Source organism: Petromyzon marinus, chromosome 12, assembly GCF_048934315.1.
Source record: "Petromyzon marinus isolate PM22_M1 ecotype Great Lakes invasive population chromosome 12, UKy_Petmar_22M1.pri1.0, whole genome shotgun sequence".
Lineage (NCBI taxonomy): Eukaryota > Metazoa > Chordata > Hyperoartia > Petromyzontiformes > Petromyzontidae > Petromyzon > Petromyzon marinus.
This window is the reverse complement of record NC_133678.1, coordinates 4,293,403-4,319,679: the sequence shown is the minus strand read 5'-3', so window position 1 is coordinate 4,319,679 and position 26,277 is coordinate 4,293,403. Positions and strand designations below refer to the sequence as shown.

Sequence of the window (26,277 nt, the reverse complement as noted above, 5' to 3'; positions counted from 1 at the left end):
CCCCCTTCTTCCCCCCCTACCCCGCCCCAAAGGACAAATGTGGATCAGTGACATTTGCCCTACTGCCCAGTTTCATTCACACTGACATTGGTCCGGTCTGTATTTACAAACATTTGACCACAGACAATCGGGGTGAAATTGCCTGTTGGGTTTTGGGCCCCAACACTGAATAATATCACCCATTGCTTTGTTTTCAACCACCACTCCTCTGAACACCCTTTGGGGACCGAAGGCCAGAGTCTGCTCAGACTGACGGGTGACCGGACACTGAGGGGTTGGGATCGCTCAACGTGTTTTGGCTGGCCATTGAACAAAGACGGTCGCCGCATTGCGCGCTTTCAGATGCGCTTCTGAGGCCGTCTGGAACGCTCTTCCTTCCGATATTAGGAAGCCACTGGAGCGATGCACTTGCGTACCTGGATTTAAAACGAATTTCTGAAGAACTTATTTTTGTGTTTAGTTTGTTATCCTTCCCCTCACACCTACAATTAGCGCGGTTGGCTATGTACGGTGCGAAAGACGTTAAACATACGTGCATTAAGCATGTTGAACGTCTAATCTGGAGCTCTGCACGACTGCATCGAGACCGAAAGAAAGCAATGAGATAAAGTGATGAGACAAAGTTACTTGTTATTATGATAATTGGCACATATTAAAGAGCTTATTGATGTATTTATTTCAGGTAATCAATTTTCTTTTTTCATAGGCCGATATCATTATCCATGAAAAGTGCTATTCACGAGCAACTCCCTCGTGAATAACGAGGGGCTACTGCACTGCACTCCACTGCACACGATCCCCATGGCACCTGCTTCATGCTTGGTGGTCACCCATCTCAGGCACGATCCAAGCTCACCCCTGCTTAACTTTCGAGGTCTGATAGGATTAGCTGCATCTTCTTTGGTTCTTTCGGTAAAGTCACGTAGAATGATAATAAAATAATAAATTGATAAAATAAAATAACACAATAATATTCTCACGACGTTTCGGCCACAACACAAGCGGCCTTCATCAGGTGAAGGGGGCGAGACTGTCTGGTAGGACAGCGCTGGAGTGAAAGAGCCACGTTCAGATACGGCCTTTAAGCTTAGAGTCGCTGCATTCTGGGCCATTTTGTCATAGCCACAGTGCACACACACAAGTATAAATACACATACATATATACATATATACACACATATATATAGCATTATTATCGGCACTGAGTTGGACATAGCTGGTTTGAGGTCTTAGGATGGTGAGCGTGAACTGCTATGAAGCTCTGTGGTTATGTGCAGTAAACACTGTAATGGCACACTTTTTGCCTCTTTCTGTTCAAATCATGCCGTGAATGCATAAAAGTGGCAGCGTGCTTTAGCATGATAATTGGATATATTAGGTAAAAGAAAAATCCGTTTTCGTTTTGTCGCAAGAAAATGTAATTGGATTATAAAAAAAAAAACATTTGTGCATTGCATAAATAATATATTTAAAAGTCAGGTTTGCAATTGAGATTCATTCATTCAAAACCAAACAGGCAGTTTAAGACTTTCCAAAGCACGCATCTCTGCAGGCTACACGGCCTGTAGAAGTCGTGCGTAGACGCGATTACCGCAGTCGATGCGTCTGAGCATTTCGGGACGCGTTGCATTTCATGACACCTCCGCTCGAACGCAAATGTGGCTCAAATTATCGTCGCGTCATCCCCTTGACTGAGCCCGCCCCCGTTAAAATTGGTTACCGAGCGGCGAGACAACGAGGGTCAGGAAAGGTCGAATCAAAGCGAGCGCGCGCGCACGCGCGTGCAGTCATTTATGCCGGCGAAGCCACGGTCCGTTTCACCAGAGTTTAAACAGTTGGGGGGCTTTTCATGGAAAATGGTCAGCCGCTTCATATTTGTGGGTGCTTGGATTTGGTAAAGGAAAAAAAACTAATGTGGATATTCCAATTCAAGAAGTGGCAGAGTGTTGTGTGTGTGTGTTTTTGCCCCCCCCCGCCCCCCTTTCCAATGTGGTTTGGGTCGGTCACACACAACAAGCGGCAGTGTTAGAATCGGTCACCAAAATTCACTGTGCGCCGTCCGGCAGCGGCCAGGTAATAAAATACATGAAGACGACACTCTGCGTTCTGTAACTGCACAACACTTACAAAATGTTGATCGGCGTGTCAGCACATTGCCCCCTTCGACTTATGCCAACCAGCAGAATATTTATGAAACAAGACAAATTCTTGAGATGGTTTTGACATGCTTGGGCCTCATCAGCAGTCATACTGTTTGATTTAAGGTTATTCACGCAAAGCGGTTTCCTTAATTTTTAAGTGGAGCAAACTACAGCGTTTTAACCAGGCCGCTGCTTCCATAACTGCAACTGATATGAACTCCCCTTTGTTTAATTCCGTATATGAACGTATCGGCGATAGATCGGTGCATGGTAAAAAAAAATCTCAAAAATTATATATTTTCCCGCGATTCGCAACCCCGGTCAGAACATTTTGCAGGGTGCGTCAAAATCATTTCCCGTGGTGTCGAAGCAGTCGGAAGACGAGTGTTCCATGCGCGGTTGAAAACGAAGTTTCACAGTCTGTTGCCGTATAGCAGCACCCAGCCTGATGACGATTGGCCGGCTCCGTGTCCCAAAGGCGAAAATTTGACTCCTCGTGCCCTAGACTTGGTCGGACGGTTCTTCGATTCAGCGGGACCCAAATCAACGGTCAAAGTTGACCTTTGAATCGCGTCAAACTTGGCGACAGGGTCAAGTAAAGACTGCTAAACAGATTTGCTGATTCAAGTTTAGATGTTTATGAGGACCAGTGTGTCATGCTGCACCGGTGCACCGCCAATACGTCGATATGCGGGCCATTCCCGAATCAACTCACGAACCATGCCATATCCAAACTTCGCCAAGCATAGGTTGACGACCATCACTGCTTGTGTTAATGCCAAGATTCATTTTTTGGGGTATTTGAACAGGTAACTTCACTTGACGGGGTGTTTTACGCACATTCCAGCAAATGTGCATACACGTTGCGTGGAGGGGAGAGACGGAGCAACGCTGGCGTAGAGGCGATAGAACTGCCGACTCGACTGGCGCGCTCACAAATCAAGGAGCGCTCTGCAATTACAAACAGGCTGCAAATTGACGGAGGTGTTGATGGTAAATATGGAGGACGACTGCAATCTGCGAGAAATGCGTAGATTATCCCATACGCTCCGCAATGATTGATGCCTCGTGAATGTGACGGTTGGGAGGGGGGGGATCCGTATCTTTGGCTGGCTAATTGAACATTTCTAGGGGCAGATGCGTATCTCTCCCATGGCAATTGTCAACATGGCATACTTGTCCGCCAACCAAGACAAACAGAAACGCTATACTGTAGACATCCGGGGCACTCACCAATTTTAAGCACAACTGAAATCTTGTGTATATTCACGTGAACCTAACATTCGGCTTCTTAATTGTCTGCCTTTGTTGCCCTGTTGGATTCTAATTCTACCATTGGCAATGAATCCACTCAGGTCTCTCGGAGATCATTGCACACCTGTGTTAAAACAACTTCTAGGGAAACAGAGACAAAGATCTCCCGTCTAGCCTTAACAGTGATGTTAGCGAGGAGCACCTGTGAAGGCCGGCACGGCACACAGGGGGTGGGTGACCAGCACCACGCCCGGCCACCTTTGTCTCCCCAGTGACAATGTTTACACATCAAACAGGGTGCTCATTTGAAGCTGAGTCGACCTGCCCAGGACCGATTCAAATAATCGTCACTGGTGTTGGCCGTGAGCGGGCAATAAAACTCGGCTCATCGGGTTCGCAGCGCAACGCGCTAACTATTGCACTACCGCTCCCCACATGGATTTTAATTCTGCTTTTGTTGTCGTGTCATGAGACACTTAATCCGCTCAGAACTTTCGGAGATCATTGCACACCTGTGTTAGAGAATTACCTAGGGAAACAGAATTCACAAAACCACTGACATTCTTGCCATGGTGGCGAGATGTTAACTACCTCGCCTTGTTTCCAGGAGTACATTGGTTCGATCCCGACCCCCGAGGACTTTATATTTGAAGTGTGCATGTTCTCCCCGTGGTCGCGTGGATTTTTCTCCGGGTCCACCGGTTTTTCCCTTCACATTTAGAATCAACATCACGCGTTCAGAGTAGTTGGCTGCTATACATTTCCACACTGTCAGCCACTTCTTGAGCCATCATTTGTGATAGCGAGGTCGCTTCTGAAAAACAGCTATTTAGCTCAATGTGTCTGACCTGGTAAAATAAAACATGGTTTATAGTTTAATTGACTTCTTTGAACCCATACTTGAGGGGGCACACTCTCTCGCGCTTCCTCCTGCACGGTCGGCGCCTGCCAGTCAAAATGCTAGTTTCATTCCGAGGGCTGAAAACTCTACCAACTTAATTTGAAAAACTCAATTTTATATGATGGTTTAAATATATATGCAGTCATTGACACCACCAACGGAGGGGAAAATTAAATGAAATGAAAAACTCAAACAACTTAATGAAATGCCTTCATCAGGGAATGATACCTCAATCATTCTTATAATATTTTAAAAAGAGATAACTACTGACCTGAAGAATTACACGCCTATTAGTCTCCTGCCGAGTGTATATAAATTGTTTCACGAAGATGATGGCGAATAGATTCATGGCACGTTTCAAGGCTAACCAACCGTGTGGACAATCCGGATGTATTTAGGCAAGGGCTTTTTATTATTGGACATATGCATATCATCACAGCGCATCTTCTGGGAAAGACTAATTTAAATCTCTTCCGATTATAACAACAACAAAAAACTCAGCACTTTCGGCAATAACAATTAATAATAAAAAATAAAAAAATGAAATTGCATGCAATGGCCGTTGTATGTACAGTGAAGAAGGATCATTACCTAAAACGCTGCTTGGCGTCCTCTAAAAATTTGCGTCGAATTTATTTTGTACCGTACGTAGCCAACCGCATTCATCGGAGGTGCATTGAGGGTATTTAACTGCTATGAATTTACGTGCGGCAAGCCACTTTGTTGCACTCTCATTTGTGGCCAGGTCGCTTCTGAAAATGAGGTAAATAGCTCGCTGGGCATTACCTGGTAAAATAAAAATCTTTGTAGTTTTTCAAAAATGCTTTCTAGAGGCCATCCATCGCGTAGATGGAGGAAGCTAAGCAGAGTTTTTTTGAGCCTGGTTACTACTACAATGATTATCAAAGCATTCCAGGTGTTGTGAGTTATGGGCTCCGAGGTGGCCAAGAGATGGGAGTGTTGAGTATCAGCCCCTCATCTGCATGGGCTTTCTCTGGTCACTGCAGACTCCTTCCATATCACGGCAACCACTCACGAATGGTATTGGCCAAGAATCCCAATGCAGCAGGACCAAAGTATATTTAAAACTCCACGAGGTTTCCCTAAGGTAAATAACTGGCACGTGTTATTAAGTCTACCCATGACGCGACCAGCGCTGTGCTCATCACCATTATCAGCGTTGGTCAATCCGTTGCTGGATGAAAGCCCTTGGCAAGCTGCTGCCACCCCTCATACTCCTGCACAGTTGCTCCTTGCGCTGTATAAGTGGACCGGCGTAACTTTTTTTTCGGGAAAAAATAAAATAAAGTACGGCGAACAGGTGTGGATCTGAGCATACCTTCAATAAGTGTCTCTTCTCGAATGTTATGCTGCATCCCATGAGTGTAGTTATGCATTCAATAAACATTTCATTTCACATTGACAGGCTGCGAGGATATTATCTGTGAAAATAAAGAACAGGCAGCGTGACCTTGGCTCCCATGTCAGGGCTAACACGAAAATGAAGGTTGCATATTTTAGCCAATCCTCCTGTCGCACTGCAATTTCATGAATCCTCCACGTTTGTGTGAACTGAGAATTTTGATAGGGAAATGTGTAAGAGGAATGATGATTTTTTCTAAACGCTGTCAACATATTTTTTCTCCCAATCATCTTCCATGAGTGCAGCTAAGCCCATCGATTTGCCGGGGTTCGAAATCAAATGAAAAGTACGTGTTGTTTTGATAAGAGCGAGTCCATTCTCAAGAGAATTTAAAATATATATCCTAACCTCAAACGTTATCCTCTGCAGGTTAACAAATTAATACACTCCTTCGTACTTTTACAAATTGCATATATATTTTTTATTTGTGCAGTTCCCACAGAAACATTCGCTCTGGTACGCTTCGTTGGCAAAAGGAACACAGGCACGCGTGACTGTACGGTTGCTACGATAGAGTTTAATAAACGCGCGCGTATGCACACACACACACGCGCACGCACACACACACACACGAGTGCATGCTATGTAGCCAGCAATGTTGGGATGTGGACACAATCGAGACGGGTGTCCTCGGGCCACAAATCTGGGCGAAAAAAATCCCTGCAAACGTTTTGTGTTGTTGTCTTAGCCCTGATTATGGTTTTCAATAGGCTCATAATTTCCATTGGGCAATGTGAAAACGTTGCGTCTGTTGTACTCAACACAAGCTGTTTTGTCCGTAACATTCACAGAGCCGTCATCAGTCATTGAATGCGCACGGTAGGGCCTAGTTTCCCTCTTGAAAACTGAAATGGGTTGAACACAACTTACCTGGGACTTGGGTAAACTGTCCCGGCTCCTTCATCTTCTCTATTTGCAGGTTCGGGCAGATGACGGCTGTTGGAAAGAAATCACAATGAGCGTGGGCATTAGCACACACATGCAGTCACATCGCCGTCGAAATCCTCCTTCGACTGGAGGTAGAGCATTAATCACTTGTTTATTTTGAAATGCCAAAATTCCATGGAGGTCTAGTTCAGACTTTTGGCAAAACACAACTAAACATATAAACACACTTATTAAGTGTGCCGAGTCGATTAGAGTCTATCTAATGGGCACAGAGGAGGGGTATATAATGACTGATCCCATGTGTGTGGTCATTAGTTTAGAATGCGGGTTGAAGTGTGGCACATGTTTAGGCGCTACGTGTCCCGAATGCAGAGGTCGCCGTTTCGACCTCCCGGCAGTCGAAAAAATTGGTTCAGGTGGTCGACCCGTCAACGTGTAAATGCATCGCACAACAGCAAGTCGCCTGCGGTGGGGTAACGTGCGGGTGCTCCCATATCTTCCAAGACATCGGGCCAGTGTGGAAGAGTAGGCTAAGATACCCGCCAGAGGGGTGAGTATTTTCGCTCGAGCGGAGGCCCTTCCGCCGCTCCTCCGATTAGCACGGCGTGAAAGAAGTTCAACGTACGTACATACAGCTGTGCCGGATTATCCTAGTAGCAAAAGTAGCTACATGTGTAGTAGCTACGGGCCCCGCACTTTCAAGGGCCCCGCTCTAAATGCTTTCAAGCTATCAATTACGGCTCAGTGATCCTGCACTTGCTCTATTACTATAGTACTATACCGCCTGCAACTTTTATGAACGACTGGGTGTTTAAGGTTAGCCGTTTTATCGTATTACCTGGCTGTATAGCAAATGAAAAAATACAGTTACTTTACTACGCAAGTAAAAAAAAAATGCATTTTAATACATATGCTATCGGCACCGCACAAGCTTAATCCGGCACTGACATACGGTACATACGTACGAGCAATTTCAGGCCTGCACCCTTACTTTTTACATCTTAAGTTCTCGTGTCAGAGGCTGACCGTCGGGAATCCATCTGTCACTCCGGAGCGAGGTTGCCTCTGTTGGTCACAGTGGCTTTACACCAGCGCCACATGCCACCGCGTTGCACTTTCGTACTTTTTTTCTTGGTTCAGGGTGGGCGGCGGGGGGGGGGCGAGTTTCTTTTTTGCGGGGCTAACTTCAGAATTAAATAAATAAAACACTTCAGTCGTTTGCACGTAGGTCATGACCCCTGTAACACCCTTGAGCCGAACCAGCCCGCTGCAGAACTGAACACACGTCAAGGCACACGGGATAATCTCCACTGACAGGCCAAGAGAGAGAGAGAGTGAGAGGCTCGTGGTCCTCCTCACAGCAGCAGTGGCAGTGGCAGACACTTTCACGCGAGAAATCTGGCCACAGATTGCATCGCCCGGCAATGTTTTGGCTGCTTTCGACGAGCTTTAACAAATATTTCCTTGGCTTGCCGCCGCCGCCACCACCACCACCGTACCACCACTCCCCCCCCCACCGTTTACAGCAACCTCGTAAAACATTAAAAAAGGGAAACTCAAAAGTGCCGCAGACAATTTCGTTCACGCTGAAAATGCCCTTCCTCCACCCTTGCTGCAGGAGAGGGTTCCTTTTAATTTTAAAGTATAAAAGGAAAATCGCGTCACCGCGTTAGGGGTACGCGTCCCAGCTGGCCCAGTTTAACGCCATCACGACGGACGGACGTGTGACAAATAACGCAATCGCAATAACGGGTGACGTTAAGCCGAGACAAGAAACACAGAGGTCACTCACAAAATGTAAAGCCTCGCTGTAGGCTACGTCTGCTGCCACGTTTTACTGCCTCAACCCCAGAGCCTGTTTTTTTTCTCTTTCAGTGAATTCACATGAAGGAATTGAATACCATCACCCAGGCCACCTTTATGACCCTGTTTTACCCTCTGGCGAGGGAGGGGGGAATAATAGGCGTAACCCCATAATGCTCAAAGACTGGAGCTCTGCAAATTCCAGTTTGACCTCTACGTATTGATTAAATCTGCGAAACATACCACACAGGAGTCCAGAGATAATGCAAAAAAATGAAAATAACAGCCTTGGCAACGTCCCACTGAGATAAATTACGATAAGTCAAGTGCAGATAAACTGCGTTGAATTCCGCCATCGCGTTAGCGAGCTTCCAGGACCACCAAAAATTACCTGAACGAAAAAACCCCCACTGACTTTGTATTTTAGAGTGTCAGACTAAATGCAGCGCATACATAACTCGCGTCACCTGCGGCATCAACCCATTGGAAGTGGAAATACATAAGTATAGCCACGTTACAGTTTTAATTCCATATATTTGATACATTATTAAACGTTTCGTAATTTAAAAAAAAAAAATTTACAGCCCTTTGTAAATCCACATTGGGTGAGGGCTTCGCTACGCCGTGTTGTTTGGTCATGTGAGTTATTTGACCATACTTCACCACGCTGGTTAGTGAAGGAGGAGGCCATGCCATGACACGTGTAGATATCCCTCACCACGGATGACGGGTGAGCTCGGAAGACGAACCCGAGTCTGGTTTTGCAGCACGGTGTGCTAACCACTACGCCACTTTTCTACCTCTTAAACGCTTTATGTATAATAATCTGTTTTGATAAAATGTGAAGAGCGAACACATGTGGAAGTGGAGATCGGGACAGGAATGAGTGAACAAAAAAGAGCAGGAAGGCGGATACCACATTACTGCAGTGTGAACATTTCTCGGAAGAATTATCTTTTTTCTCTTAGATAAATATTAACTTTTTAGAAAATTCCAGGAAGTTTCATCACCGAGAAATCATTATGTGGCTTCCATGTTAACTCTTATGAGAAATGCATTCAGTCTCCCCACTCGTTTTGCTTTCACGTATGCGACTGGACGTCTGTAAAAAAAAAATAGAGTTTTGTAGCTCGTCGGATTCCTCCAGTATAAAAAATACTGTTTTCTGATTCTGGACTGCCTTCGTCTGAGATGAGACGCGATGGTGGCAGGACCCACGACAGGGGGGAGCTCTGGGACAAAGTGCCGTTGGTTTTCTTTCATCTCACACTGGCTCTGCTCCCGGAATATTGGTAATCTCGGCTCAGTCACACATACAATATGTTCAAAAGCGCTTTTCATTCGGTCAAACTTTGGCGCACTTCCAGGGCAAATTGTATGGAGCTAAGCGTAGTATTTTAGGATACAATGGATTTTGCTTTAAAGGGAAAATGTAAAAAATAAAATCTAAAATTGCACCATTTTTTCTACTTATTCCTTTTTTATGAGCTTGGCACCCATGGGCAAGGGGAGTCGAGTGTGTGTTGGTGAAAAGGGGGGTAAGATTTCATACAAGCGAGGGTAGGTGCACGGTTAGGAAAAAGGAAAGAGCAATTTCGCACGGAATTACACAATCTCCCCGAACCAATTGCATAGCTGCACGCTGCATAGAAAAGATGAACAAAAATTCAAACAATAAAACTGTGTTTAAAATCTTTAAGATTTAACCCCATTGAGCGAAAACGTCACGTTCCAAGTCAGTTGAGTTGAACGGCCGGCATTGTCTGAGCAATTTGCCTTTTTTTGTGTTTGTTCTTGTTGCGTTAACGGCTGCCAGGAGATGATTTGTGTGCCCTGCACCAAACATGGTTCCCAAGCCGTAAATTGCGATGTCTAATTAGGCGATACATGTCACCTCGAAACTACCACTCGCTGGAGTAGTCTTCTCGTAATCAGGTGCCCGATTGGGTCTGTTTGTACGAAGTTCCGATTGGTAAAAAATATATTGTTTCCTTTATTATATGACAACTTTTTCTAAGCTTCCATAAAAAAAAAAAATCGTTCGGCTGTAAACTTGTTTTTGTTATCGAACATCCACTAAGTGACTCTAATAGCCCACACGAACATAAGATTACCCCGTAAACATGCACGCATCTGTGGTGAGCTTGTACCCTTACGTAAAAAGTCAGATATGGGCGTCTTCATCAGCGAACAACAACTTGCTTAGTTTGACTTGAAATTCAACATAAACTCTGGCTGCATGCGCTAAAGTGACCCTAACGATGCAATAAACACAACTCATCTCGCACTGTGACGACGGCAACTTAATCGTCTCCCGGCTGGCCACAAAAGGCAATCAATTAAACGAGAAGCTCTCGACAAACAAGCGGATGGCGTTGCGTCTCCCGTCGCAAAAGTTGCGAGCGCGTTGGCCAGAACGAGACCGCGCCCGTCACTCACTTTCACAGCGGCACAGAGACTGCCGAATGTGGTGTGTGTGTGTGGAGGAGGTAGGGGGGTCACCAATCTCAAACCATGGGACCACAGAATCGCAGCATCAACAACAACAAACACCCGCTCCACTGCCCACTGCAATCATTCAACGACAGCATCGTTTCAAACATTCATCAGGCTACTCCTGCAAGAAGGAAAAAAAAAACACCTAACTTTGCTCCACTCTACAAATCGTCGACACGGACACTGAACACCAAGTGCACGCGTTGCCGCTGATGAACACTGAACACTCATAGACGTTAAATTTCGATTTAAAGCTTTCGTGACTGCAATGATTCATCTTCTTTGGTTCAAAGAAGATGACTCATAGACGTTGTTGCTGCTGCCGTTGATGAACACTGAACACTCATAGACACGTTGCCGCTGATGAACACTGAACACTTAAAGACACGTTGTTGCTGCTGAACACTGAACATTCACAGACGTTGCCGCTGCCGCTGATGAACACTGAACACTCATTGACACGTTTCTGCTGATGAACACTGAAAACTTAAAGACACGTCGCCCCTGCTGAGCGTGAACACTCACTCGGCGCACGCGTTTCCAGCTGACCAGCCCCGCACCTTTCGAAACAAGGGGCAGGTTGAGGGGAGAGAGAGGGAGGTTCGACGGGAGGTGAATACGAGAGGGGTGGTGGGTGGTGGGGGTGGTGGGGGAGAGCGCTCACTTTCGCAAATCCTCCGGCGCAGGATGTCTCGAAGTTTGTCGATGGCGTCGAAGTCGGACACGTGGAAGACGTGCGCGTCCAGCGGCTCGGACGCCATCTCCTCGAGCTCTTCGCGCATCGCCTCCCCCACGCCGATGGCGAAGACGCGCACCCCGGCGGCACGCGCCTCCTTGGCCGGCTCCAGCACCCAGTCCTGGCTGCGTCCGTCCGTCAGCAGCACGAGCACCTTGTTCACGGACGAGTCGTGGGGCCGCGCGCCCGCCTCCTCCGAGAAGCTGTGCTTGGTGATGTAGCTGATGGCGTCGCCCGTGCGCGTGTTGCCGCCGGTATACTTGATGTTGTGCGCCGCGCGCTTGACGTCCTCCTTTGCGAAGTGCGAGCCCAGTTCGAACTCCGTGTGCGGGCTGTCGCTGTAGCGCACCACCCCGATGCGCGTCCTCTCGCGGCCCGTGTCGAACGAGCCCACGAGGTTGGACACCCACTCGCGCACCTTCTGGAAGTTGCCCTTGCCCACGCTCGACGAGCCGTCGAGCAGGAACACGAGGTCGTAGTGCACGTTCCGACAACCTGCGGACATCGCGAGGAGCGGTGGGGACGCGTCGGGGTCGTGACGCTGGGGAACGGCGCGCCGAGGAGCCAGGGAGATTGCCAGCAGCAGCGGCGGCAGGAGGAGGAGGGGGATTCGGTGCGCGCAGCCCCGTGGACACATCCCCAGGGGCGCAGCGTGCAAAGACGACGTGCGACGAATATCCCAAAGCCACTAAAATCCCTCCTTTCACATACACGCATTTAAATGGGGACCTCCCTTTTCGCCTTCCCCTGGTCATCCACGCAACACCCCCCCCCCCCCAGAAAGCCAATAAGTTCCGCATTTTTAACAGAAGAAAAAAAAGAGATCCTCTCTCTTTTTTTTAGTTGTTGCCGGTGAGAAGCGCGGGCTTGCTGCGCCAAGTGCACGCAGGCAAAAGAAAGAATGAAGAAAGATAGAAGGAAGGAAGGAAACCCCTCGAAACTCGCGACGAGTCGACTTACGCGTCAATGCGCGCTGCGTCCCGGCACCGCCGCAGTCGCGTGTTACGCGCGTTAACTTTGTCCCCTTGCAGTTTGCTCAACGACTCCTCGCTTAGCTCTGAGCAAAGGTCTGCGCATTTAACAAGGTCGAGAGAGGGACGACATTATATAGGTCGTCCGCCGACGAGGAGGACGCAGGGTTCCACTGAGCAACTGTTGTGTGTTGCCGTCGCTGGGTGGAGGAGGGGAGCGGTAGGTGTGGCGGTGCGCGCGCCGCGCCTGCGATGCGCTACGGACCCGGCGGCCCGAGTTCGAGTCCCGCTCACGGCCACCAACACCCACCAGTGACGATTATCTGAAACGGTCCTGGGCCCTGTCCCCTAGGTCGACTCAGCCTCAAATGAGTACCTGGTCTAGCGGTGTGTCAACATCGCCACTGGGGGTTGACAAAGGCGGCCGGGCGTGGTGCTGTCCGCCAAGCCCCTCGTATGTCGTCCTGGCACTTCATAAGTGCTCGCTAACAGCACTTGCCCCGACAGTCGGTTTAGGCTATATGGGGTATATTTATCTTTGTTGCGTGTGTGTGTGTTTTTGTTTACATCGAACGATTGCGGGTATGTCGACCATCCAGTGGCAGGCATTTGCTGAGTCACGTCTGCATCCTGCTGCGATTCGATCAATTATGGCGATGTCATTTGACTGTAACGATTCGATTCGAGTTTCGACTGTCGCGTTTAAAAGCCCTCGTTTTGTATTTTCCTCTCGTTTTTTGAGTCTCTCTCTTTTTTTTTATTTCAACGGGGGGTTCCCCCCTCCCCCCTCATTAGCCCTAACGTGCCACTTGGTAGCGTATCGTTCGCGCAACTCGTAAGATGAATCGGGTTCTCGCACGCTCAATTCCACACTCGCCGTTGTGAGCGTTTAAAATGATCAACATCAATTGATGGCACCGTGACGCGACTATTTAATGAACGCGACTCGCTGTGAGCCCACCCACTTGGAGACCGAGGCGTTGGATGGAACGGCTTTGGGCTCACGGTTACGTAACAAAACCATTCAAATCCAAGTGTCGCAAAGTTATCTTTGTGCTGTGAGTCAGAGGAATTCACAATTATACAGTGCCAGTAATTAATTAGGGTTGCAGAATGCTGCGCTGTTAGATGCCCAATAGAGACAAGTTAGAAATGCGATGCCAATTACAGTGCAGTATTATTATTTTACCCAGGAAAGGCTGAGTCTCAAGATTCTTAAAAAAAGGGTTCTGCTACATTTGGATATTTTGCCAATTCCATGAATGAATGTTTGTTATCATGCAATTTTTTTGCATTACAAGTTTTAAATGTAGTGTTGGGTTATTGATTGTTTGCCGTATGATCAATAAATGCAGTCATTTGGAAACAGGTGAGTCACTTTAAAGATATACAGTACAGCCCTTTGCCAATCCACCGCTGGATGAGGGCCTCCCCACGCACACGGAGGAGCATGGAAGTTGCTGTACCACCTTTCTGTAAGATAAACACTCCATTCAAAATATCTTAGTGTGCTTACCGGGGCCTAATGCTTAATTTGTCATTGAATATTTTCATGAAAAGGTACGGAGACCCATTGCGTCGAGATCCAAACACCTGGGGCCCTCCTCCTCCTCCTCCTCTCTTAACGTCTTTCAAACCCCGGGATCCGTTAAGATTTACCGGCTCTCTCCGCCATCAACTCTCTTCCGCCGATCGCCAGCAGAAGTCCGGCGAACCAGAGCGAACGAGTCATCCGACTGCTGCTCTCTCCGCCAGCCATGGTGGAGTGGAGTCCAACGCCGCCGACCCTCGGAAGGTCTGTGTGTGTGTGTTGGCACAGTAGGGGTCACAGGTGGTGCATCAGCCAGTCATCTCAGTCATCTTAGTCAGTCGACCCGTGGCACCTGGGTCTGCCCCGTGACCTCCTGCCAGCGGGCGTTCGACACTTCACGTGGCCTCAAGGTGCACATAGCCTGGCACAAGCGTCGTGGTGACGCCACCGCCACTTAGTGGCGAATGGCGGTTTTTGTTGTTGTTGTTGTGTGACAAGAGAGGTCTGTGGCATCAAGTTCCGTGGACGTGCAACCAAGCCCACTTAACCCATTTGCTTCCACCACCGAGACTATTGTCCCCACACATGCGTGGTGAGAAAAGCAGTCTTGGGTATCACTCATGACAAATGTTACTAATTGGAGTCGTTTGCGTCGTTAAAATGTGCCGTTAACCCACTGACGAGCCGACGCAGTCAATTAGTAAAGTTTGCCACGTAAACAAAACGTGCCAATTAGTTACTACTTCAGCACACCGGTGTGTTTGACAGTAAATTCACAACATTTACCATTTGAGTACGACTTTTCGCTGGTGATTACAGTAACTGGGTATGACTGCCCCTAAAGGTAACTCATAATCACGGGGTAACCCCGACTCTAACCCGAAACCATAGCCCCTGAACCTTAACCCCTATCCCACGAAGCCTACAATCGAACCCATAAGGCGACAGCCTACACTGTAACACGTAAACTTAAACCATAACCTATAACTCACCATAAGCCCTAACTTTGCACCTAGCTCAAAACCTTATCCATGAACCATAAACCCCAAAGAGTAACCTCATCACTAACCCATAACCATGAACCCTAACCCATAGCCCTTTACGCATTATGCAAACTAAAGAAGAAGTTGTCCCTGACTCATCAACTGAAACCCAAAGTGGCGCGGTCTGCGATGAGACGCAACATTTACCTCGGGATAATCTTCGGGGACAATGGACCGCTTTCATTCGCCATAACTTATAGTGCAACATGCAATCGTGCCGATGTGTGGTTATGTGGGGGTCCTCTAGGTCGACTCAGCCTTAAATGAATACCTGGCGCAGTGTGTAAACATCCATCGGCACTCTGGAGACAAAGGTGTGGTGCTGGCCACTGCACCACCACCCCCCCCCCCCCCCGCCAATGCGCTGTGCCGGCCTTCAAATGTGCTCGCGAAAAGCACTTGCCCCAGCGGAGAACATTTGTGTTGTGTGTGCGTGTGTGCAGGGCGCCACTGGGAATTGTGCACACATCTTTCTCTCCACGTGGCTTCTGCACGTGAAAAACAAGTGCGCTCGATTTGTGGCCTATAGTTTTGCTGTTGCGAAGAAAATAAACAACGTGCTTTTGTATTATTTTTGTTCGTGTCGGCGTGAAGAGAATTGCCCACGTGTGTATCCCTCTGTTGTGGCATTTTAAAGATGGAACAAAACGTGTGCGAAATCACACGTTTGTCCATTAATACAAATGTGACATCATATTTGTGGTTAGCGCAATGCGCTATTGGAATGCATCCCCCTCTTCGATTCCCAGCCACGACTGACATCAATGGCAAGTGCTATCTGAACTGGTTGTGGCACACACTGCCCTCCCCCCCATACCCCCTACCCCACCCCTCACAAATCGGAATGAACTCATTAAATGTTACACAATCAACACAGATAAGTACGTAAAATTAGGAGTGGTGGTGCAGTGGTTGGCGCATTGTTCTGTCAACTCAGTGACGTGCAACTCTCCCCCCTCGCCGCACCCCCCACCCCCTCCCGCCCTTAACCAAGCCGTAATGACCAGCGTGGGGAAGTATGGTCAAACTACCGCAATCATTGACGCGGCGTGGGGAGTCCATCCAGCAGTGGATAGACAGGGCTGTCCGTTAACGTTATTAGACACCTTTTTTTTTACTTGAGGGTGGGAGGTCACGGATCGTTTGCGATGGGTTGCTTGCGCGTGCGTTGTTGGACGTCCGCGGTGTGTGTGTGTGCACGTGCCAAAGATTGTCACCGTTCGTGAATGCAACATCAAACGCGCGAGACGCTCCGCGTGCGTTGTGACGCAGGAGAAATGTTACTCTGACGGCCACGCGCAGGTCAAGATTCCGTCAAAAGCAGGGGGTAGGTATATCACCGTTTTGCTTCCTAAGCCCCAATTTAACCCTCAAATACCATTTGGCGCGCCAAGCATTAACACACACACACCCCGGCGTTATCCCATAATAATTGTCTCGCAGTGGCATGAGTGAGTGAGCATGGCAATTATGTGTGTCCTGCATGTTGACCTTCATTCCCACCGTACGTAGCCAACAATGCTAAAATCGGAGGTGCGGGCATATCATGAACACACGTGGTTTCTCACGTCGAAAAAAATCTTGCCTCTCAGCATCCGATTAGTGCCGCTCGAATGCGTTCATGCAATGAGTGATTTAAAAAAATAATAATTATATATATAATTTGCGAGGCTTTAGGAAGTGCTCAGGTCGGGAGGGCCTCGTGTGACCGCCGGCCGCAAAGGAAATTAAGTCGCGGGGACGGTCAGAGTACCGACCCCCCACGTTAAACAAACCGGCCGACGGCTGCTCGAAGCGACGCGATGCTTTAAAGCAGAGCGAGTGACCGTGCCCCCATTGCGAGGCATTACTCATATCCATCGACACGCTCATTTAAATAAAACAAAAAGTCGCGTTCTAAGAGAGCGCGACAGAGAGAGAAAGAGAAAACAAAATCCCTTCAACTGCTGGCATTGCCACTCCTGGAAAGAGGCTTTCGTCCCCCGAGGTCAACGCGTGAGCTTTGCGTTGTCGGGTGAGCCCGGGAGAAAGAGAAAATCACCAAACTCATCCCTGCCAGCGACGTCAGAGTAATGTATATTGCCTTTTAACGCTCATGCTATGATGTGCAGCCGATGATGCATCGCTTCTGCGCCTACGAAGCGTCGCTTAAAAAAAAATCGATACAAATGGTAATCATTCTTTTCGTTTTTGTCGAATCCCCGTGCAGATTGAAGAAATGCAATCGCCGTAGACTCTAAATATATCGAGAGTATAACGATGCGTGTGTGTCAGTCTGTAGGTCCCCCCCCCCCTTGAGCTGATATATTTCAATTCGCTAATCATCAAATACAGAATGTACCGACCTCTTTTTTCAATTCACCGCTGAATAAAGGCCTCCCCATCTAGTGCCGGTCGTTTTGGTTCTTTGACCATGCGTCACAGCGCTGCTCGGCGCGGTCCGGTGAAGTGGATAGACGCCCAGGACGGGTTTAGACGCCACTCGACACTCGATGTTAGCTAGCCGCAAGGCAGGAATCGAATGGAGGCGAACTATGCCGCTGCTAAGCCCCCCGATTAGCACTTTGCTGGTTAAAACAAAAAAAGGCGGCATACATCTGTCGAATCACCCCAGGTGCGACGCGAGCAACACGCCGGCCAGCGCGAGAATTTCCACTTTGAGATGAGAAGCATTTCGCCAGTAGTCGGTGGCGAAAGACACTTGAACAACGAACACCCAAACAGTGGCACGGAAATGCTACGATGATAATGTAATTTTTATGCGTTGAAAAAAAAAACCTCATAAACAAGTGATGACCCAAAAACAAACAAGCAAGCAAGCAAAAAAACTTGGCACTCAAGAGGGGGAAAAGCATTTCGGTCATTCCTCGTGGCCAAACTTCCACAGAAACCCTCGTACGTCCGAGTGTTACCAAAACAATCTCTCTTAAGAGTTTCCTGACGTGGCCGTAGCCGATGGTTCACCATGCATTGGCCTCGGTTGTTATAACATTTTTTTTAGAAACAGTCAACATCGCCAACAGTATAAATGCGAGGTAGGCGCGCACGGCAGTTGCGTTGAGCTCCAACGGGCACCCCAGGCAGACTCATTTGGCCGCGATTCGCACTGCGGTTGAAAAAAAATCGCATTAATTCTTGGCCGACAGGGCAGCTGCGTGCCTCCCACACCCAGGGCCAGGTCGCCTGTGGTGAAGCCATGTCCAATATCGCTTTCCCAATGTGAGTGGCTGTTGCGCTTAAGGCTGAATGAACAATTGTGCTTTCTGGGGCACAGAGGTCATGATTGCCTATATTCAATCCAAATATATATATATATACAGGATGTGGTGGGTTAGGGCAAGAAAGGGGAGCGGTTGCACAATAGTCAGCGCGCTCAGAAATATTAATCGGGTGAACTGAGTTCAATTCAATTGACAAACAAAATGGAATAGACGCTGAAGAGCGCACACAGAAGCGTCGGTAAATGCACGCCTTTAATTACAACAAGGGAAAGATGAACACATGAATTAGTGAACATGTGCCGGTGAAAGCCATCAGTTGTGACTTAAAATAAAAAAGCAAATGGGCTTGTGCAGGACATGAGCCAGAGGTTGACGCTGGCCTGTGGTTGAGTAGGAGTTTAAGGGGGGTTGGGTGGGGGGGACACCCCCTGAGGGTATACACCGTAGAGATGGGGCCAATGAAATCCGGTCCTCGGCTGTTTGTTGCATGGCAGAACCAGCAGTGATTAAGCCATTCTGTGGAGGGGAGGCTTCATCCAGCAGCAGTGAATTGATCATGGCTGACGATGAATTGTCTCGAATTGGCTGACTCATGTACGTCGTGCCTCGTTTGTTCCGTCTCTTATGCTCTGTCCGTCTCGTTCGTGCTTGCCTCATTAGCTCGGTTTCATTTGGACTGTGAATCTCGTGCGTTCTGCCCAGTTCTTTATGCCTCGTTAGTGATACCCTATCTCGTTTGCACAGTCTGTATCGCCCGTCTCATTTCTGTTGTCCGTATCGTTTGTTTCTATAGCCTCAATGTAGCAGCATACACTGGTAGGTTCCATACAAATTGCATTCATTATAAGTAATCGATTATTATGCTCGCGATTCGGTGCGTCGTTGGGCAGAAGAATTGATTTGAATGCATGAATCCATGCATCGTGACACCCGTTGCATTGCCATTCCTGACGCTCGGCTGACTGTCATCGTAATGTAAATTCAATTCACGGCACAGTGCTTTGTTAAGCCACTGTTAGGTGAATCAGAAGCACAATTAACAAAGACTACGGTACGTTCGTCAATACCACGGCCTTAAAGGGGGTGAAACACGTATAAAAGGCGATGTTTTTGGGCAATGGCTCTTGTGCTATGAAGAAGGGCAATTTCCAGAATCATTCGTTTGTTAGATGAAGGCCTTCGCACGCCTGGGGGCTTATTTGATCATACTTAACCACGTTGGCCAGTGGGTGGGTGGGTGGGGCGGGGCTAGTGAATGGCAGGAGTTACAAGATGAATTCAGATGTCAGTCGCCACTGATGTGTAGCCGTGGCTGGGAATCGAACTCGTGTTGCCGAGTCCTCAACGAGTCCATTCTCTCCTTAACATTTTCCGCTTAGACCCGACCGCACGCATCTCGCGTTGTCCGCATAGTCTCCTTTGGGGAAAGGATAGAGCCTACAGTTGGAATGTTGCTTAATCCCTCTCTATATACATTTTAACACTTTTACCGGTGCACGACGAGTGATATTCTCACAATAGCGCCACAAGAGCTGGCTGGGTCGCATAGAGCTCACAACACCAAGCTGACGCTTCTGAGACTTTGGGTTCAAATCCAGGAAGCCATCGCCTGTGAGTTAAGTACTGAAAAGTTGAGTTGATGTTCTTTGCCACTGTTATCAATGGCTGCCATAATTATCATAAGCAGAGTGTGTGGGGAAGAGCTGCCCTCTTCCTTGTGGACCAGAGGTCACTTGAAGCAATCTCACACGTAACTCTGTGATATTCACTTCCGTGGGCCGTTCGCCACACGTAGGATTTGCGCTTCTCTGAAAATCATTCAGAATCGATACTTCGTCTCATGCGTGACGCCCATAGAAGCATTGGGGTTCCAATAAAATATTCCCTCGAAGCGAAAAACGAGAGAGGACTGACCCTCAACGCTGCCATCTCCTGCCCACCTCGCTGTTCCACTCTCTAACAACACCCGGCAAGCCTCGAGCGGCCACCCATCGAAGCACTAAACCAGGCCTCGAGCCGGCTTAGCTTTCCGAGATCTTACGAGATCGGGCGGATTCGGGGTGAATGTGGCCCTTGAAACAAAATGCGCACCAGATGTCGGAAGCGTTGTGAGGCAGCCAAAGAGAGAGAGAGAGTGTGGCAACCGATCGTGACCTTACCAATGGTGGCTGCGAGCCATGGCGTGCGTTTGTGTTTATATTTCGCTTGCCATTTGTGCGAGCCTCGGGGCTGTCATAATGAACGTTCCACCGGGTCCTCGATGCGTTCACGGCGCTCTCGTTTCTGCGTATCTAATAATAATCCTTTATGCTTCCGTGAAGTGTATATATATATCAGCTTCAATCGTTGTCCTGGGACAATGACCCCCACAGGACATCTCTCTACCTAAACTGCCATTAATGTATGCCTGATTAATGGTCGGCGAAGAGTTAATTAATTCAATTGCCCCCCCCCCTCCTCCTCCTCCCTTACCAGAGGATGCTCTCAATACGCAGCGCTAATTAGGTACCGGGAAGGAAATACGTGGGGAATAGAGTAAGAAAAAAAACAACAACAAAAACTGAACTTGGGTGGTGGAAAAACGTTGGCAGCAAGCCATGGTTTAACATATTGAGGGTATAACCACAGATTAATTTCAGCCGCAGTAATCCCGGGCTGAGCTCCAGAAAATATACGGGGAGGGGCTGGGGAAGGAGAGACAAAACATTCCGCAAGATGTGAAGCCCTCTGTTTAAAGATTCAACTCACCCGGTTATGCGATGATTTGGCATGATTCGATGACAAGAATGATTGAAATTGTCTTTTTTTGCTGCATGTTTTGTATTGCTTCTGCGGTTTTTTGTAAATCTCGTTTGTATATTTTGATTGATAGGTTAACATTAACTGTTTAGCATATAATTTGCGCACGTAAAAAAAAAATGGCATCCTACCCGCGTAATTTGATTCATTCATTGATCGTGTGCCTTAAGAATGAATACAAATCAATTAACTGTTAACGCACATATTTAGTAACCCGAGAGAATTCTGTAAAGGTCGATTCACCTCACGACCCCTTAGCGATTCTATGAAGTGTAATTCTGAATCGTTATTCGACTCGATTATTTTGTGTACGTTCTGAAAATAGCGGCCTCAAGTGTAACGTGAACCTATATCATGCAACGTATACGTTTTCGTAAAACAGAAAAAAATGCGATTCTTACGCAAGTGATTCGATGCGTATGCAATGTCTGTCTCTTGCGAGCTTCAAAATGTTAAACATAATCATGCACAGCCATCGTCCACCCACAGCTGTAAAATATCATTGCTGGCAAAAGATGATATAGACATGTGCAGTGTTGGGATGGATGGCGATTGGCTAATGGCCCGAACCCATTTCACATTTTCCTGTGTCTCGGGCAAGTAGCGACAAGGGAAGATTTACGTAGTTTTTCCCATCAGTGGAAAGAGACAAGGCAACCCCCAGAGTAGATGCTGGGATTGGAGGACGGATCACGTCACGCATAATTCCAGTTCCAACCACAACCACATCCCCATCTCCCTCCCTCCCATCAAGAAACAATAACAAAGCGATGTCACCGGCCTACGTGATACAACTCTGCAGCACCCTGCAAGCTGAGTTCGTTTCGCGGTCACGACTGATGTGTCAGCAGCGAGTGCCTTCTGACATCAGTCCCTAGGAACCTCCCCCCACCCCCCTCCCGTCTTCAGAAAGCTCCACCGACCAGCGTGGTGAAGTATGGCGCAACAACTTCGGACGAATCCTTCATCCAGCAATGAATCGACACAGGGCCCTACATTATTGTACCAGTGTGGGCTAGAACACGTACACGTGTTCCTGGCAGCGAGATGTTTAATACCTTACATCTAAGCAGGTATGTTATTCAATGCGTCTGCCATCTGTAGCGGAATGCGGTATAGGCGTCCCCACCCCAAACTATCGCACAGAAGAGCGGCTCTGTGGTTGCTACAAACACAATAATAACAATAACAACAACAGCATCATCCCTTCAAGTCCCACGTTGCGTTTCCTCGACCGCCACGAACGCAACGAGATCAGCGATTCGGAACGGCCCCGACTTGACAATCGGCCAACGTTCACGATGGCAATTAATTCGTTAAAACTTTATTACCCAAAACAAAAAAAAAATTGTGCGATAACTGCGTTACCAGTGCTGCACAAACAGCACAGATCACGAACAAGCACAGGCAACATATGCTGAATGAAGCCGGCGACGTTTTGAGCATGGATACGATTTGCAGTCCATCCGAATCAAAGAAAAAAAAAACCACTAAACGCAAGCCAAACAGCGTGCGGCGTTAGACAATCGAAACCTCGTTTAGTTGCGATGCAGTGCCAAACAGCAATGTTAGAGCCACGCGTTGCAATCAAAAAGCGTTGCAACGTTACCACGCACCGAATCCAATACGGCTTTCGCAATTGAAAACCGCGTCGGCATTCGAGTCCGTCCGTGCACAGCGCGATGTTAGCTCACGACGACTGCCACTCTTCACCGTGCGTGAACATTCTGCACGCGTCGAGCGGGGCGGCGGATATAATCGGTGATCTCACCTGCGCTTGCCTCTTGGGGCTGCAGCTCCTACAGCTACACGCTAATTGCGCATATTTGTCTCATGGTCCGGTCGCGTTGAGCGCAGTAGCCGCCCCTGTCTGTGTGTGTACTCAAGGCATTAGCCCGGCCACGCAGTGCAGCGCGGGCTCTGGATAGGATGTGGGAACACTTAACTTTAGCCGAGGCTAAAGTTATGCACTGACGTTCAAGACACCCCCCCCCCCCTCTCCAATCACCCACCACCACCGCTTGCTGCAGACACGCGCTCACAAATCCGTGCTACCGTCTCGTGTGTCCGAATGGAGCCACTCCTACGAGCACACAACACCCATCACCCTCCCTCCTCTCCCTACCACCACCACATCGCTCACTTTCCACGGCTACCCCCCCCACAACTCCTCAACCCGCCTACCCCAACTCTACACCCCCAGTATCCTGGGATCGGTGTCTCTCAAAAACTGGCCCTTGCTATTCTAAAGCGGCCGTCTGGCCAGGGCTCCCAGGAGCATGGCCTTAAATGAAAGAGGAGAGGTCAGCGCGAGTGACCGACCCAGCTGGGAGACTAATTTGGAAGCGCCACGTTTGCGAGCCCCCCCCCCCAGACTCGAGCCGCGGGGCGTTGAACAGCGGCGGTGGCGGCCGCGGTAGCGGCAGCAGCAGCAGCGCTGGGCTGGGGGCTGCCGCGCCGCGCCTCGCTCAAGCCAGAGGGGCTTTCGCTTTGAAGTCGTTTCCACGTGGAATTATTTTTTTCCACCCCATCGCAGCCACGAGACGGCTACGGAGAGAATGCGTGGCTGTGTGGTGGACAGTAACAAATGCACTCTCGAGGGCGCTCGGCTGGTATTGCGAGCCACGCGGGAAGCAATGTCGATTCATAATCATAATAATAACAATACTCTTGATTTACATGCCTATGTATAGCTGCTTTGGTCAATCCACCGCTGGATGAGAGCCACGCTAAGTTGGTGAGGACATTGTTTGACAAAACTTAGCACGCTCGTCCGGTGCGGGTGGTTGAAGGCAGAGAGCATAAATGTGGCAGCATAGAAGTACTGACCAACAATGGCTCTGACTGCGCAAGCTTATTGGTAATTCATGAAGAATTACCAATAAGCTTGCAGCCTGCTGTCAATCCACTGCTGGTTGAAGCCCTCCGCGTGCGGTGTTAAAAGCCATGAATTGTAATTAATTATACATTCCTACGTTAGTTATTGGCAGATTGGTGACGTTGAGGGAACAGTTAAGGTTCATATATCACGCGTCACCGATGTTAGCTGTAGCAGGGCATCTCACTTACGCAGTATGGCTCATAATACACTATGGCAACCAATGCGTCACCACTCCCTTCGTTGCTGTATTCATATCACTATCAGCCGTGGTCGAACCGAAGCTGGATCAAGGCCATCCGAAGGAACTGGTCATCTTTCGCGATCCTGCGATGTGATAATGCACCTCGCATCTGCGCGCAAGCTGATTTAATCGCTCCACGTTCCATACCTTGGCTGACACTTTGTTATTATTCTCATGGCTGAGATATATTTTAACACGAAAGGAGTCATGTTCGACAGACCTCGGCATTCAACGTAATGCTGATATTTGTGTTTGTTCTAAGTGAAGATGTTGAATTCGAGTGGCGAAATAAATACAGTGAACAGTAATTGACAATCAAATCCACCATCTGGTAGAAAAGAGGAAATTCACTGACTTTACATCCGTCTGCTATTAACCTGTCCTCCAAATTCCAGAACATAGGTGGCACATATAACGATGCATGTTGAACTTCTTTCGCACGGTACATAACCAACCGTTCTAATCGGAGGTGCGGGGGACGGACGACAAACTAAGCACGCAAAAAACCCCGATGTTATTGTCATAACTTTGACTCAAAACACTATAGCACCGGTGATGCGTATTAATGAAACATACACATTTTGTAAACATGTCCACGTGATGTTTCAGCCACATTGTAAACAGTTCAAATATCACAAGTGGTGGATTACATGTCGGGGCAGTGGTCAAGGGGGTAGATCGCTGCAGGAGGAATGCAGCACTCTTGAGTTCGATTTTCTACCACGGCTGACATCAGTGGCAAGCGATATCTGATCCGGTCCTGAACACGCTCCCCACCCCCTCATCTCCCACCCCTCCACCTCCTTCACCAACCCGCACTGACCAACGTGGTCAAACAAGTGTGGGGAGACCATCCATCGTGTTCGAGCCGTCCCCATGGTACGGCGAATATGGGCGAATGCCCTGGGCCCCGTGGTTTGGGGGGGGGGGCGACATCACGGTGTCAGATGTAATAATTTGAAGGCCTCGGTTGGCCCATAAGGTGGGATTTGCCTCGGGCTCCGCACTGCACCCCCCCTCCATGGACGGCCCTGGCGACCATCATCCAGCAGTGGATTGACAAAATAGGGTGTAAACTAATTTCATTGTATATATATACACCGTATATATTATCGGTTAGTGGTAAGCGTGTTGGCTTCTTGGTTCTCCTGGATGAGCCGGCTGAATTGGGTGATTGGAGCTGCCACTCTCTTCTAAGCATGCACTGAATGCTGCGTTGTTGGGTGCTCGGAGTCAAACTGTTTCAAGGTTTTGCTGCCACCACGTGCCTCCCGTAGGCTGTGATTATCTCGTGCTCGACTCATTGCGTTTGTTTTTCGTTTTAATACCTTCAAAGTGACTTAACGCCACACTTTGAACCCCCCCCCCCCCCCGATGCATCATGTACACACATCGGTGGTGTGCTATGATATATACTGTATACAGTATATAAAACTGGTTATGAAACGTTGCGTTTAAGATTTTCTACACATTTTAAAGGTTGCTTTTAGCTCCTAAAACCTAAATTTTTGATTTACATCTAATTAAATTTATACCGGTTTTTTTGTTTTTTGATTTTCACGATTCACGTCATGCTTTTTAATAATTCATGTCGCCGCCACCACCAAATTGAACACTAATTACTGGAATTGGACTAACATCCCAAAGAGCTTTGAAATTTGTTGGCACAAATTGTTGACGCATTTCCGCTTTGTCTGCGCTTTCCTGGGCATCTGAATAATTATCGCTCTAAGGGGGTAAACGAAGACGGGACACGTTCCAAATTTTACACGATTAATCATCGTAACATTACGTTGTACTTCGAGTAATTCGGAAGATGTAGTTCTTTTTCAGAGTGGTCCGTTATATGTGGACCGTAGTTTGAATTGGTATTCTGTGACGGTTTTTCCATAAGCATAGCGACGAAGGTGAATCTATAAGAGATATGTTCTAGTAAATGAGCATGATC

At 48.1% G+C, this 26,277-nt stretch overlaps 1 protein-coding gene across 2 annotated transcripts in view; it reads right to left on the bottom strand.

Annotated features, from left to right (window-relative positions):
- Positions 1–23,179, bottom strand: part of COL22A1 (collagen type XXII alpha 1 chain) — a 164,965-nt gene extending 141,786 nt beyond the window's left edge. The window contains exons 1-4 of one of the 2 annotated variants that reach the window (XM_032952970.2): positions 22,979–23,179; positions 14,273–14,410; positions 11,571–12,137; positions 6,590–6,655 (exon numbers count right to left, since the gene is read on the bottom strand). In XM_032952970.2, the coding sequence (XP_032808861.2) occupies positions 6,590–6,655; positions 11,571–12,137; positions 14,273–14,372 (733 nt within the window). In that variant the 5' untranslated portion in view covers positions 14,373–14,410; positions 22,979–23,179. Of the gene's footprint in view, positions 1–6,589; positions 6,656–11,570; positions 12,597–14,272; positions 14,411–22,978 lie in introns of those variants that run through there. The other variant, XM_032952969.2, reaches the window with a different exon arrangement.
- Positions 23,180–26,277: the final 3,098 nt, after the last annotated feature.